The 15,725-nt window shown below is 48.0% G+C and overlaps 2 protein-coding genes across 3 annotated transcripts in view; both read right to left on the reverse strand.

Annotated features, from left to right (window-relative positions):
* Nucleotides 1-5,350: 5,350 nt before the first annotated feature.
* Nucleotides 5,351-10,783, reverse strand: LOC103619176 (keratin, type I cytoskeletal 13). Its single transcript, XM_008637702.2, has 8 exons — nucleotides 10,179-10,783; nucleotides 9,054-9,136; nucleotides 8,373-8,538; nucleotides 7,802-7,963; nucleotides 7,235-7,360; nucleotides 6,775-7,001; nucleotides 6,194-6,312; nucleotides 5,351-5,649 (listed from the first exon to the last, which is right to left on the reverse strand). Exons 1-8 carry the CDS (start codon nucleotides 10,665-10,667, stop codon nucleotides 5,624-5,626), a joined length of 1,398 nt encoding a protein of 465 aa, XP_008635924.1. The 5' UTR covers nucleotides 10,668-10,783; the 3' UTR covers nucleotides 5,351-5,623.
* Nucleotides 10,784-15,331: 4,548 nt separating this feature from the next.
* The window catches only part of LOC103619073 (keratin, type I cytoskeletal 19), a 25,376-nt gene continuing 24,982 nt past the window's right edge, over nucleotides 15,332-15,725 (reverse strand). For both annotated transcript variants that reach the window (XM_017738394.1, XM_008637592.2), the window contains one exon: nucleotides 15,332-15,668. In XM_017738394.1, the coding sequence (XP_017593883.1) occupies nucleotides 15,643-15,668 (26 nt within the window). In that variant the 3' untranslated portion in view covers nucleotides 15,332-15,642. The remainder of the gene's footprint in view (nucleotides 15,669-15,725) is intronic.

A 15,725-nucleotide genomic window follows, 5' to 3' on the forward strand; every position in this document is an offset into this window, starting at 1 on the left:
ACAAAAGAACATTTTTTGATGGTTTGAATTTCAGTGAGGATGCTTGTGTGCAACTTCATAGCTTCATTTTTAATACATGAAAAAGAGATTTAATGCCATTTTTTCCCTAGAATTTGAGCAGGCAACATACTTCAAGAATGAAACTTAGCTCCTTAAAACTGAAGAAGCCTGACAGATTCATCGTGTCTGGAAATCCTGGCCAGGATCAGAGATAGAAGTTATAGAACAACTGGTTCCTGAAAGGAATGTTTTATTTCAGAGCTGCTGTAAGGTGGAAGCTTTTATGAAGTTTATGAGGTGGTAATTTTGTCTGCAGTTATGTCTCATAGTATTGTCCAGGCCCTTGCAACACACTGAACTTCCTGTGTGATCTTAGATGATGTTTCCAGCAAAATCCAGAGATGCTGCTGAAGTGCAGCTGGAGGGCTGGGAAACTTTCATATAAAAGCGATTGCAATCAACTCTGCAGGAACTGGAAGGATCTGCAGGGGTACCTGTGAAATGGGACAGTGAAACGTCACAGAATCTGGGGCTGGTGCTGCTCACTGCAGCAGAGCCAAAACCTGGGCAGAGCCAGACTGGGGGAGGGAGAAGGACGAGGAGGAGGAGGAGAAAGATGTCTTGGAGGCAGGTGGCACCACAGTTGTTTGCAATGAGGCCTCTCCCTTTTCCTGTGATGAAACTGTTAGAGCTCCTGCCCAAAGAGGAGGGTGGACTATTTAAGCCTGAACGGCTCACCCAGCGCTGGCAGGAATTGTCCCAGGATGGGCAGGAATTCACTCAGCATTTCAGTGGCAGGGTTCCTGTGTGCTCTGCACAACCCAGATGTGTGCTGACTGAAGCAGAGGCTGCGGGAGAATGAAGCCCTTTTCCTTTGGGAGTGTGGCAGCAGAAAGGGGCTGGGGCATAGCTCAGGCTGGGGGTGTGGGTGAGCACACACCGGCTCCTTTTAACCCCCCTGCACCACCTTTCCCAGCTCCACATCCACACCGTCCCCACTGATGTGTTTGGGAGAAACCACCAAGGCTGCTGAGCACATTTGTGGGGTCACAACTGGACTATTGTCCGCATTTTTGGTGCTTCACTGGGATCCTTTTCCATCCTTCCTACTTCTGGTCAGGTCTTGTCAGGAAAACTCAATTCTTGTACGTTGCTACACAGAGAAAAACTATGAAATATCTACCTGGGGAATATGACTCATTATCGTAATTATATGTTATAAACTAACTCCCATTATATGATCATCAGGTAGTTTTATTAACACTGGATAACCCCATAGGATTTCTCCATAGTAGAAAAGAAAGCCAGGCCGTGCGGTGTGACTGTGTTGGAAGGTGAACATCATTCTTGTTTGTACTCTGCTCCTTCTTCCAGTGAGATTCAGCTGCCTGACACTTAGCATGAAACTGTTCTTTTCTCCATTAAAATTTAAATGATGAGGATTTTTTTCTTATCCAATAAAAAGCTAGATGTTTGAAAACTGAAAATCTGATTTAGATCAGTTGTAACATATTGGAGCTCAATCATATTTATTGTTTTAATAGTGGCCTTTACTGAGAGTTCTAAGCAAAAAGTCATTTCTACCCAACAATTCCTAATTGTTCACTCTGTAGTGAGGGCACAATGTGTTTGGAATCTTTTTTTTCTCTCCCCACTAGGCACAGCTGTGGGTGCCTGGCAGCAGTTCCATCCAGAAATATTTGAGGTTGAAATGTTGTCAGTTCCAACAGTTTCCAGTGAAAAGTGTGATTTTCTATACCTGTATTTTTGTAATTAGAAATAATTCTGTCAAAAGATGGTGCCTCATTCAAACCACGACATCCAGGCATGGGGCTCCTCACCAGTGTGCTTGGGTTCGTTCCCACAACCCAGAACATACAGTATGGTTTTAGATCTCACTGATATTCTGTGAAAATCACCTGCAAGTGGTGGCTTTGGCAGTGCTGTGTGAAGGGCTTGACTTGAGGATCTCAGAGGGATTTTCCAACCTAAATGATTCTGACTCCTTTATGCCAAAAACTATTCAGGCTTTTTTTAAGTGAAGGGTTTTAAAATATCTGTTTTGAAGTGAGAGAGTAAGACCCCGCCTCTCCTGCGCTGTTCTGCAAGACAGGGTGTAATCTTGGCGTCCACCCACACCCCAAGGTGTGTGGTCACAGGGAATATCCCTGCAATCTGTCCCTGTTGTGTCAAATGGTCCTAATGCAGCATGTTCACCCACTGGTCAGTTAGAGCTGGACTCGGCATGGGCAGGTGACCTGCTACCCTCCAGGGAAGGGCAGTCAAGAGTGTCCAATCCAGCAAACATCCTTCCTTCAGGAAAAAGCATAATTCCTGGCTGCATTCTACCTGATCTGTTACTCATTCGCTATTGCAGAGCCGAGTAGTGATGAAACATTAAAGAGCACCTTCAAAAGCTCCACCACCCAACAGAGCGATGGTGGTTGTGATAGGAGCAGTAATTAGGTGAGTCAGAGCCATAAGAGACTTTCAGAGCACAAACCCTTTGGTTTGGAACTGCTTCATTGTGGCTCTAAACAGCTCCTGGCCCAGCTGACTCTCTGGGGTCTCAACTGCTGCTCCATTGGCAGGACCCTCATTAGGAAAGGGTCATTACAGCACATTTACAGCCCCTGAGGCCACCCTGGGTTTCACTGTGCTCCCACCTAGCAACACAATGCAAAACATTCCAGTGCCGCTTGGAAAACAAACAGGTATTAGCAGATAGGTGAGCGAGTTTCAGCCTGGCGTCCATCCCACGCACCCCCACACCGGAGAACATCTGGGGTCTGTGGGAGGCAGGGGGACACCTGCACCATCCCTGAACAGTCACGCACAGAACCGGGTCATGTCAGCCTCACTACGAGTGTGACCATTAAATACCGGTGGAGCTGGAGCAGGATGCCGGGGCTGGTAGCGCGTTCCGTGTTCTGCGGCACTGGGGTGTCCCCAGTACATCCCGCAGACACCACTTCGCCCGGCTGCCTCTGCTGGGAGGGGATGAGCCAAGCCCCCAGCTCCGGCTTTGCCGCTCGCCTCTGCCGCGGGCGCCCTTCGGCAGCTCGGTGGGAGCCGAGTGCCCTCTAGAGAGCAGCCCAGGGCCGGGGATCATTCAGCTCCTGCATCTCCAAATAATCCCGTGTGGTGGAAGGCAGAATGTGTCGGGATCCCTCGGCTAGGTGGGCACAGGGCTCGGTGGGCACAGGGCTCGGGGGCACAGAGGGAGCGCTGCCCACCCCACTGCAGGGCAAGGGCTGGGCAAGGGCTGGACCCGGCTGAAATTGCTGCAGACTGGATCAATGCATTTTTATATAATCTTATTTTAATCACGTATTATTGTACTTCTGTTGGATAGGCTAACAGCAACTACTTCCACTTAGACCGTCAGGATTAGCGCATCCACAAACTTAGTGTCTCTGAGCTTCTTAGGAAAATGTGAATCCCGCTTTTGGCAGAATCTCAGACTTCGGTCTCCGGTAACGCGGTGTTTGCACATCTGGGGCAGAGCAGGGACCGGACAGGCCGGGGCCAGGACGGGGGCTCGGGACCAGGACACTGACAGGTCAGCGTTCCCTTTGGCTCTGCCAGCTGGGAACAGCTGACACCTTATGGGGAGAGCTGGGAAGTGCCAAGATTTCCCAGGCACTTTCTCCATTTCCTTGTTCTTCAGCACAAGAAGCATTTGCATGTCAGTCAGGATTATTAATTATTCCAGCTTTATTTCAGCTAATTATTCCAAATTTTAATGTGACTTTAAATACAGAAATACAGTGCTAATGGCAAACCTGTGCTTCAGACTCGGTTCAGACTGGACAGGTTTTGGATTGGCCAGTTTTGCCCTGTATTCTCAGGCATGTTCAATGTCTCTGTCCTCTGGAAAAAACAAAATAAAATGAAACAAAACAAACCCAGGACAGTATTTTAAATTTCTCTTTCCTCTGGGAAAAACAACCAAACCCAACCCAGTGTAAGTATTTTCACAGGTGCTTCAGGTAGCTATTTCAGTCTGTGGTACAAGAGGGGCAGTGCCGATGGAGCAGAAGGTGAAAACTCAGGTGCCAAATTCCCAGGATTTTAGTTTCGATGAGCATCTGCCTCTCGCTCCCGGAGGATCTGATTCACGCTGTTCTGCTGGGAGGAGCGAGCAGCAGCTCCGGGGCTTTGTTCAAGGGTTTGGGCAGCTGCAGGGAGAAATTCGAGTCTGGGAAGATCAGGAGGTGACCCTGGCCCGTCCCCACGATGGTGCGGTGTTGCCGGCAAGGACCCCCAGTTCCTCCCCGCTGTCGGGATCAGCATCTCTGGTCCCGGCGCGGCCGCTCCGGGAGCGCCCGTCCCCGCCGCGTCCCGGCCGCCAGGGATCACTGTTGTCCCTTCTCCGCTTCCTCACAGCCAAAACTCCGCCCTCCCTTTGCCCCGTCCCGGCTCCCGGCTTATTGCGGCGCAGAAACCGGCCAGAGCAGCGGCAGAAATGCTCTTATGCACGCGTGTGGCACAGTCAGGAGCGGGGCTTGGGGAAATGAATTTGCTTTTATGTTTCAAATATTTTTTAATTTCTCGGCAAAGGTGTCCAAAAGATTTCACACGTGTTTAGGTGTGAGAATTCTTTGTGTCGTGTCACATAAGGTACAAAAACGGCCTCCAGGCCATCAGCTCTTCCCATCCTGTGGGTGTCTGCACAGCTGTGGATGTCCAACCACGCCTTGGCTATCTGAAGAGCAGAGGAGGTTGCTGAGAACATTTGCCATCTCAGCACCTGCTGCTCTGCTGACAGGCACCCAGGAGAAGGGGCACTGTGCCCCCAGGGTCCCCCCCAGGCAGTGGTTTGACACAGAGGAGGTGGGATTCGTTCTGCCGAGGGGCAGCACCACTCGGACATGCTCACACTGCACTAGTCCGGGAGACAGGTGGGGCCAGGAGACGCCTGCTGAGACGTGTGTGACAGACATCATGCTCCCCAGCACCACCACATCTCCCAGTTTAACACCTGACACATCTGGAGAGAAGCTGGAGATGTGCACCAGAGGTGGCTGCTAAGGTGGTACCTGTGTGTGGATACACACCTGCCTGAGCCTTGGCACGGCAATTTCTGTCACTGTTCTTTCACTGACGAGTTCCAGCTCTGCTGGCCTGTCTGACTCCTCCTGTGTCACACAGGAATGGGCAACACCTGCCTCAGGCTGTGACAACAGGGAAGAGCTGGACAAGACCTGCCAGGTCAGCGAGGCCATTCTCTGCCTCCCACTGGCAAAGCAGCTTTGTTCCCAGTACAGGATGATCCTGACCAGTTTAGGTGCCCCTTGTTCATGGATCAGCACCTGGTGTTCAAAAGGAACTCAGTTTCAGACACAGGTTCTTGATTGCATCAGGCAGAAGCAAAGTTTTATTAGAGACATTTTTCACCAGCAGGTACATAAGTGACCTGACTAACTCAGGTAACTTCTAGAGGTTACAGCATTGCAGAACAGAAGAGCAGAACAGAGGAGGTGGCTCCTGACACCCCCTTTAGCTACGTGGCCAAGCATCGCTGAGTTACTTCTACTTTCTCTGCACAGAGGGTGCAGTGAACACGGAGTGTTCCTGGGTTGTCTGTGGGTTTCCCTGTCACCTTCCAGTCCGTTCCTCCTTAATCACAAATTCTCCTGCAGGTCACTGGAGAGAAAACACAGCAGCATTATTTGATTGAAACACAAGTAAAATCCTTCAAAAAGCAGAAATCGGATCTATGTGGTGCCCTTGATTCTGGAATGCACTGCTAAGCTGATGCAGTTGGCAGCAACTCAGGAAACCCCACAAGTTCCCTAAATGATTTGCTTTAATGGGAATTTTCACTTGTAAAGCTATAGATTTACTCTTTTCACTCTTTCTAGATTCTTTTGCTAAGCTTTGGCTGTCATCTTCTTTACTTCTTCTTCCAGATCTTCCCTTTATGCCTTATTCCCCTGGCCTTCTCTTCTGCATTTTACCTCTCCTTCTTGTCTCCTGTTTACTTCCTGCATGTTCATGTTCCATGTTCAGTCCAAGCTCTCTTTAAACCTATTTCTCAGTGACACCACCACTGTAACAGATCCCCCCTGTAGCACAGTGACTCTGAGAGGAGGCCAGCGACATGTCCTAGGAATGTGCTGTCTCCTGGCCTTAGTGCACAAGGAAATGAACAAAGCCAGTTTTCCTTTTGTGAAAACACAGCTCTTACCTTGTATGTCTCCGGTCTTGCAGGGCGGGACCTGGGGCTGGCAGTGGGCAGCTGAAGTTGTTGTGTAGGTGTGGCTCGTCCTAATGACCCCTCCACCAGTTCCGATTCCTCCTCCGTGACTAGTGGGATAAATTTGGTGAGAGAAATAGGGACTTTTAGAACTTCACGTCACTGCTGACTACATGACAGAGTCTCAAACTATGGCCTTTATGGGGGTTACAGTATTTTACATTATATTTTCTTTCACTTTCAGAGTGGCTTTGCATTTGTCCTCCCCCTTGGCAAGGACAGTTCTCACCCATCTCACTGTAAAAAAGGGACTGTCACCAATGCTGACATAATGCCAGGAGTGACAGTATTGTCACCAGCAGATTTGGTGTTCTGCTTTGCAGATCCCAAGGACTGACATTTAGTTCTGATTGGAATGTTCATCATGAGGAAGTTGTTCATGAGGCAACTTTTTCATCTCAGAGCAAGCCTTAAGAAGGAGTAAAGATCGGGTTGGATACCCAGTCTGTAATACACATCCTTGATATTTTCATTTATTCTCTAGAATAAAGTACCTCTAGAGAGGTACTTACATGAGGTCCTGCTGTCCTCCTTCCAACAAGCACCGGTAGGTCTGGATCTCCTGCTCCAGGCGGCACTTGACGTCCAGTAAGGTCTTGTACTCTTGGTTCTGGCACTCAATTTCCGCTCTTATTTCAGCCAACTGCTGCTCCACGCACGTGATTTGGTTCTGTAGCTCACCGAGAAGGGTGTTGTACTGGCACTCTGTTTCAGCCAGAGATGATTCCAAGTTATTTCTCTGATAAGATAAGATAAGCAAAAAACCAACAATCATTTAAGTGTCACCCTGCAGTTTGTTATTTCAAATCCAAAAATGAACGAGCCATTCACCACCTTTGTGCTGGTTGGCAGGTCTGGCTGTTCATGCTAAGTGAACCATTCACCACCTTCGTGCTGGTTGGCAGGTCTGGCTGTTCATGCTAAGAAACACAGCAGTAACCAGTCAGAGCTGTGAGTCAGCTCACCACCCACCTGGCTGAGCTGGGCTTGGAGATCGATTTCCAGGGTTTGCAGTTGGCGTCTCAGTTCAGTCACCTGGTTGTTGCACGTCTCCACTTCCTGACCGCTTGTAATAACTTCCCGATTCACCTCCTCAATCTGAAATCACCAATCCGGCATAAAGAGCTTCAGGGGATATCTGGGTACACTGAACTTGCTTTTACAGGAGCAGAACATGGTGAGCATTCAGCAAAAAGAAACAGGGAGCAGGGCAGGTTCCCTGTGCACACGGTGTTTCCCACCGGCTCCACTGCTTGTTCATTTTAATGGGCTATTAAATCTCTTTAATCCAAATGGGGGATATCTCTGTTCCAACAACACACCACAAGGCCTTGTGGCAAATGCTGCTGTTCCAGATGGGACATAACAAACTGGTCAGACAGGCCTGTGGCTCCTGTGGAACACAGGCTATAATGAGTGCTGCTCTCGGGCTTCGCTGAGAGGCAAGAACTGGTTATTGTCTCCATGTCTGGTCTCTGAAAGGCTCCTGAGCCCGGGGGTGTGTGTCAGTCTGGTTTGCAGCATAAGTGTGTCGCTTACCTTGCACTCGTACCAATCCTCGACTTCCTTGCGGTTGCGCGCTATCAGTGTTTCATACTGGCATCTCAAATCCTCCAAGATTTGCCTGAGATCAGGTCCAGGGCAGGCATTGACCTCCACACTCACGTCTCCAGTTGACTGTTTCCTCAGGCAATTCATCTCCTGGAAATAAATGCCAGATCAGATCATACTGGCTTTTGGAAGGCAGCACAGAAGAGCAAAACTCAGTGGCCAAGAACTGCCCTCCCTGCAAGATTTTCTTCCCTGCTGTGGCTGTGAAAGGCACTGGAGGATGGTGCAAGTGTTTTCCCAGCAAATCTGTTGGCTCATTTCTTTCTTCATCCACTGGAGTCAGCAGCACCTTTCCACCCTCTGGCACTCCCAGTGTCAGCACAGCCCCGGGAGCAGCACTGCCCCTGCCAGAGCTCCCTTCCCTTCTGAGACAGAGGGGTCTGAGCCCAGAAAGTTTGGTGGGAAAGCTGTGGCCTGAAAGTGGATAATCTTTTAAATTCCACAGTGGCGAAGTTTTCTGCCAGGGCCCTGGTGCTCGTAGGGTTAGGGCAGGACCTACCTCCTCATGGTTCTTCTTCAGGCAGCAGAGCTCCTCCCGCAGCGACTCCCGCTGTGCCTCCAGGTCAGACCTGCACAGCGTGAGCTCGTGCCCACCCGTGCTCACCTGGCGCAGCCCGTTGATGTCGGCCTCCACGCTCTGGCGCAGGGCCAGCTCCGTCTCGTACCTGGGTTGTGTCAGAAAGCATAGATTCAGGATGGGGATGTCCCACATGGGCTCTGTGCCACAGGATCTCCTTTCCCAGCTCCATGCTTTGCCCTGCATTTTGCTGTCCAAGCTGAATGCACCATGCCTTGGATTTCTGCACCACTTCCTGTCTGTTATGTAAAAGCTTTTCTTCCTCATGTTTTTTCTCTGCTCCTGCTCACTGTATATTTGGTATCACTTACTCAGCTGCATTTCTGCTTTGTTGATCCCATCGGCATTGGTCTGGGGCGAAAATGGGCCACTCCCTGAGGTGCCCGTCCCCAGCCTCACCACAAACGCCGTTGCTAAATGTTTTACCCAAGAACACTAATTAAGGGAGGGCTGGTGACCAGGAGCAAAATGCCTTTCATCATCCTGTCCTACCGCAGTGATGTGGGGAGACGTGTCTGGAGTCTCTGTAATTAGTGCTCTGAGCCTCCCAGGGAGGTGGAACAGAGCAGGGGGGAGGCAGCAGGTTCACAGAGGGGCACTCACTTCACACGGAAGTCGTCAGCAGCCATCCTGCTGTTATCAATGTCCAGGATGATCTTGTTGTTATCAATGGTTGCGCAGACAATCTGGAAAACAGCAAACCATGAGAGATGTCTCCCGTCTCCTGTTCTACTCTACAGGTCTTTCTGCATTGTAGTTAGGTAGCAACTCTTCACAATTCCCTTTTTCTGTTACCTTCTTACTTAAGTAACTTTGTCCCTTCAGCAGAGAAGTTGAAGGTGGTGGCTTTGCCTCCTTTACTCACAGAAGAAAAGAGATAAACCACGTAGAGCTGGGAATTAAAGAGTTGTGAGATGGGACTTCCCAGTTTCAAGATCTGAAGGCAAGTTCTAAAGATGCTTCAAAAAATGAACCTAAAGAACCTTCCTTAAGATACTAAATCTCAACTGACATTCAAGCTGGCATGTTCTGGGCTTCAGACTTAAGGACCTTCAGGGAAGATGGTGGGAAGGTGTCTTTAAGCCTTAGGATCAGCCATAACTTTCATTGTGGACTTACTAATATCAGGCTGTTTGTGCCACTGTGACAATCAGTTTCAATTCTCAGCTTTTCTCACCCAGATTTTATAATGTTTCATTTGATAAAGCATTCAATGTATATGTTTTTGATCATTCCATAGCTCGCTTTGCTTTTCCTGTGGGGCTGACACCACTACGTTTCCTCAGAGTACATTGCTAATATCACATTTACAGTTGTATAATCAAATACAATGTACCAAAACATCCTTTCTCTTTTTCAGAGTGTTCTCCCACCCATATGACCTCGCAGCACCCATCCTTGATGTGCCCCCACACTCAGCAACATCATAGGGGAATTTGCCAAAATTTCTGTTTGCAAAGACATTCAGAAGCACCAAAGTTCCCTCCAACAACTGCAGTAGGTTCTAAACACAAATTCAGCAGTATGCTTTCAAAAGGGGAGGAACAACCCAGAAATTCAGCAGTATGCTTTCAAAAGGGGAGGAACAACCCAGAAATTCAGCAGTGTGCTTTCAAAAGAGGAGGAACAACCCAGAAATTCAGCAGTATGCTTTCAAAAGCGGAGGAACAACCCAGAAATTCGGCAGTAAGCTTTCAAAAGGGGAGGAACAACCCAAGGGGAGATTACCTGGTTCTGAAGATCTTCAATCTCTTTATAGTAGCAGCTGTAGTCACGGGGCTCGCAGGAGAGGCCCTGTGTTGCATACCACTCTCTGATCCTGCACTCCAACTCAGCATTCTCCTTCTCCAAGCACTTCACTTTGTCCAGGTAGGAAGCCAGGCGGTCATTGAGGTTCTGCATGGTGACCTTCTCATCGCAGGATGAAAGCAAGCAGTCGCCACCAAGACCACCAACAACCACACCACCTCCAAGGCCAAACCCAAGGCCATTGCCATAGCAGTTGCCACCTCCATAGCTCCCACCAGCCAAGCTACCAACACTCAGTCCCCCTCCATAATTCACTCCACCGCAGTAACTCCTTCCAGAAAAACCTCTGCCACTGCCTATGCCATAGGAAGAAATCCGTGCTCCACCACCACCACCAATGATACAGCTGCCACCACTGCTCCTGCCTTTGCTAGATACAGTAATAGTCTCCTTAATGTTGCAACTCATGGCGACAGCGGTTGGAAATGCAAGCAGAAGCCCAAAGCAAGATGCACAGCTTGATACGAAATCAGACTGCGAGCTGTCCGTGGCCGCCGATCCCTATTTATACCTTCCACAGTGGGTGTCACCACTGCTTCTTCTTCCCATAAGGCTGGCTACTCCAGCCATTGGTGCCAAGAATAATTTCTCAAAGGGAAGTTTCCTTTCAAGAAGCCTGGTAGACAAGGAAGATACTTTACATGTCTCTTGCTAATTTCAAAAATACATTAGCAATAATGTTTTATGAATCATCAGCTTTTTGTTTATGATGCAAACTTACAGCATTAAGCCAGGAAAAACACTGTCCTAAATTACATAGCAGGAAGAAATCATTAAAGGTTATTGCATCAAAGAGCTCTTTATCTCTCATTAATTTATTTTCATTTTATTTTGAGTTGAATAAGCAGTTTTCATGCAAGGTGCTGAGGTTGGAATATGTAAGATGAAAAAGAAAGAAGAAATACTAAGTTTGCTTTTCGAATGATGTATGAAGAATGATGTAAGAACTCTGGAAAGATCAGAGACACAGAGATTAACCTTTAAATCTCTCCACTGGCAAAATGACAAATCTGAAACACTCTGCTGCAAGACAAGTGAGACCAAGGAAGGATCTCTTAATGCAGACGGATGAAAGGTTCTTCATACATGATTGTGGCTCTCCAGTAATTCACAAAGGATTTGTTTCATTATGTGGAGAGTGCAAGGGAAGGTAAAAGTGCTTTAAATATTTCCTGTTGTTCAGTGAAAGATAATTTCTGTACTTCTCCTCATTATGGATTGTAATTGTTGCTGGGAAAGGGTGGTTTTGAAACAGTGGATGGGAGTGGAAACATCCTATGGCCAATTTCTCTGTCAATACATACTGCATTTTAAACAGAGCTTTGGGATAGCTGTCCTGGGACATATAAAGACAGAACTGCTGATAGAGCTGCAGAGCAGTCACTGCCCTGGGCAGTTCTACCTGGGCTGGAGCTGGATTTGGTACAAACAAGAGGCTCTCTGTCAGTAATGTTTCCAAATATTAACTAAGCAAGGAAAAGAAAAAGTAAGTATCCTTTCACACTTTTGTCATCAAAATTCAGGCTGCGCTTCTTTTCATGTCATGTTTTGCTGACACTCCAGAGCACTGGCCTTCTCCCTAGGGAGCCCCTTTTCCAGTGGCCATGGAGCAAGGGAAAGGCATTCCATGGCTTTCTGAACCCAACTGTTCCTTGTAAGAAATTCCCCAAATCTCCTTCACCAGGAAAAGTGAGTTCAAACTCTTGCTGAAATCCTCACTCAGTGTCAGGATTGTGGATTGGAATAGCTATTGTTAGGGCAGGTATATGATCCCATTTACTTTAGGACTGAATTGTCCCAGTATTCATGAATTTACTCATCATTTTATTGCTCTTACTCTTATTTCTGTTACAAAGATGTCTCCCCTTTTCTTTGCCTCCTTGGATGTTCCTTATCCATGCCATGAAAGGCAGAAGCATTGCAGTGATATCTCCAGCAGGCTGGGGACAGGTGTGGAGAGGCTTCCCAACGTGATTTACTCCAAGACAAAGCACTCACTGCTGGCAGAGCTGCAGCTGGACCCCGACACGGTGCCTGTGTGTCAGCCTGCCCTGTCTGACGCACCGGGCCTCCCTCTGGCCCAAAACACACAGAAACAAAGCTCAGAATAGGTAAAAGCTCTAATAAAGTTATTGTGTATAGGAAGGAATTGCTGGATTTCATTCCTAGGACAGGAGAACATAATTGGGAGTCAGGGTGTGGTGGCAGGAGCGAACCGAAACTGCTGTAAGCTGCGTCGCTGGAAGCTTCGCCTGGTCTGCGGATGATTCCTCAGGAGTTTCCCAACAGCTGTCTGCAGCAAGCATCTCTCCTGAGTGAGCACACATTCCTTCCCCAGCTCTGCAGTTATCACACGGGCACATCAGTGTAGTGCAGGCAGAAACACGGGATGACTTGTACTCCGTAGGAGTGGACGGTGTCTGCACCCCAGGGATGCTCCTGCTGCTCCGAGACACCTCGGTCCCCTCTGCCCCTCACACCTCTGTGTGCCTGCAGCAGCCACCTGTGCCCAGGAGCCTCTCTCTGCACACACTTCCCTCTGTCTTGGTATTTTTCCTGTTTATCTCCAGGAAATGAGGGCACTAGTTAAACTGAGACAAAATTAAGTAATTGTTCTGAGACCTTAAAAAATTAAATTAAGCTTTCCCTCATGTTTTCATTCAGTTACTTGAACTCATAAGCTTCCTGGGTCTGTCTCATCAGCACAAAGAAATAGGGAAATCTTATGGAAATGTAGTTTCCAAGATTTGCAGCTCCATAATTTGCAGCTCTTTAATAAATGACGTGTTTCCAGGATGTTTTCTGCTGGGGAACTGTTAATCACAACCTGCCTCTCCTGAACTGCCTTCCAGACTCATCCTAACTTGTAGGTCCACAAACAACATCACAGCATCCCAAGAGCTGAGGCTGTTCCTCCCAGGGCTTTCCAGAGGCATATTCATAATTTCTGGATCATTAGAGTCTTTCTGGCCATGTCATTAGGTCTCTTTCACCTCTCAGGAATTCAGGACAGCTCCTTTGTGAAAGTGCATGCTTTAGACCTGCTGGATGTGGTGAGAAGGGTGGGAAGGTCTTTGATGCGAGCCCAGAGAATCTGGAGGAGCAGCTAGATGTCAGTAGCAGTTCGCAAGAGGAGGAACCAGCCCACAGCTGGTGGGAATCTGCTGGGGCTGCCAGGAGAGACTGGGAAGCTTTTACATACCATAGGTAGCCAAGAGTTTCCAGAAGACTGGAAACTGGAAGAGTCTCCATGCAGTGTTTTTATATTTTTAGAAACAAGAGGTTTCTAAAATGGGTTTGGATTTGGTCATGGATTGGGAAGGATTGAGGCCAAAAAGGGCAGCAGTGGGTTATCTCACTGTCTGTCTTTGCACTGAACAAGGCAGGAGGAGACACTGGGAATGGAAAGGGAAAGATCTGCTTTTCAACTTCTCAGCCAGAGCTCTGAGAACAACTGGAATATCCATTGGAGTCCAACGCAAGGAAATTTGCCATTAGAGCCAAAATATGTATCTCTTTTGATCTCTTGTGAAGCACTGGCCAAACCTGTCTACTGAAAGAATTGTGCATCAAGTCTGGGACTTCCTGTAGGGCTGGAACTGAACTTCTAATAAGCCTTAATTTAGTCCTGGTTTAAAAACTTATACCTTTGGCCACTCTTCTGAGTCATTGCAGGTGTTCCAGTGCTGCATTACCTTCTCTTGCCCATGGATAGTATTAAACTTAGTGTCTGGTAGATGAAATAAAGAAATATCACTGAGACATCTCTCTGTGGCCTCTCACAACAGAAGGGCACCTTTCACCTGCTCTCCAAGATATTAGTGGTTGAGCTTCTTCAGGCACTTGCTACCATGTTAAGTCTATTTCTGTATCATCAGAGAAATTGGTGTCTCTATAAAAGAACTGGCAATCGAAAAGTGTGCCACACTATACTGTATGTACAGTCCTGAAGTGGTTTTGTCTTTGTACCTGTTCTCTTCCTGCCCTGAGTCTGGCTGTTCCATAACCTCCAGCCTTTGATGGAAAAGGAATAACCAGGAGTTTTGCTTTACTGGGTCATCCCACAAGTGAATGTGACTCTGTAACAGCCACACCACAGTTAAAACCACCACTGCTTGGCATTCTGGACTAACAAGTTAATCCTCAGAACACCATCATAATACTTTGAACTGCCAGTTCTCTAAAACCAGAGTGACTCTGCCAGCTCACTGTGGCCCACGGCTGCTCTGGCAGGTCAGCACCAGGACAAAACCAGCTCAGCACCAGCTACATGGCTGCTGATCGAGGCCAAGTGTGATCGAGTGACCTGCCTTGCTTGTGACAACTGGGTGGCTCTGGGTGTTCAATAGCCCTACCTGGCTTTTTTCTCCATTCTGTTCTCTGTTAAGCTGCACTTTTTCAGCTCCCACCCTGCCCTCTGCAGCTCCCCAGACAAGGTGTGTTTAACACAGAGATGATCTTTCAACCACTCCTGATTTTCAGGTCGAAACTCTTGGCAATCCGAGGATGACCAGTAAATGACTCAGTCACTATGTGAAAAGAGAGGAGATAAACCTTTTGCCTCCAGTCCTTTTCCCAATGTGAAGATTCCTATAAAATGAAAGGGATAGGTTGGACAATAAGCCATGTCAGCAGAAACTGAATCAGTTGTGGGAACCAAGATTTCATCCTCAACAGTCCCCAGGCTGGGAGATGGAGCATGAGAGGGCTCAGCCCAGATGTGTCAGCACTAGACTGGGACCAAGGCAAACTGTCTCCAGATGTTCCATCACTGACTTTGGAAACTCTTCTAAAACTGTGTTTTAGCCCAATGCTGTGTGAGAAGGACACAGGCCTCTGCCTGACCTGCGGGTCCATGGGGGTCAGGGCAGGTGTCACACAGGAATGGGCAACACCTGCCTCAGGCTGTGACAACAGGGAGGAGCTGGACAAGACCTGCCAGGTCAGCAAGGCCATTCTCTGGCTCCCACTGGCAAAGCATCTTTATTCCCAGTGCAGGATGATCCTGACCAGTTTAGGTGCCCCTTGTTCATGGATCAGCACCTGGTGTTCAAAGTTTCAGACACAGGTTCTTGATTGCATCAGGCAGAAGCAAGGTTTTATTAGAGACAATTTTCACCAGCAGGTACATAAGTGATCATAGCCCTGGCTGACTACAGCAACAGTCGTGGTGCTGGGCCACACAGACTGGAATAGCAAATAGCAAAGTAAAGCAGAATGTGGCCCAATGCTCTGCTCATCCCTCTGACACATTGCTTAGCACGGCTGAGCAACACAGATGAGCACGCTCCGTGCTCTCTGCAGACACATGCAGTAAATATTCTCTCTCTTCATCCATAGCTCTGCTTCAGGCTTCTCTTGTTGGATATTCTTGTTTCTCTGCTTAATCACAAATCCTTCGGCAAGGCACTGGAGAGATCAAAGGAAACATTACTGTGTTTATAGCAAAAATAGATTCTTTTCTAC

The sequence above is a fragment of the Corvus brachyrhynchos genome, unplaced genomic scaffold (assembly GCF_000691975.1).
Source record: "Corvus brachyrhynchos isolate BGI_N302 unplaced genomic scaffold, ASM69197v1 scaffold30, whole genome shotgun sequence".
NCBI classification, from domain to species: domain Eukaryota; kingdom Metazoa; phylum Chordata; class Aves; order Passeriformes; family Corvidae; genus Corvus; species Corvus brachyrhynchos.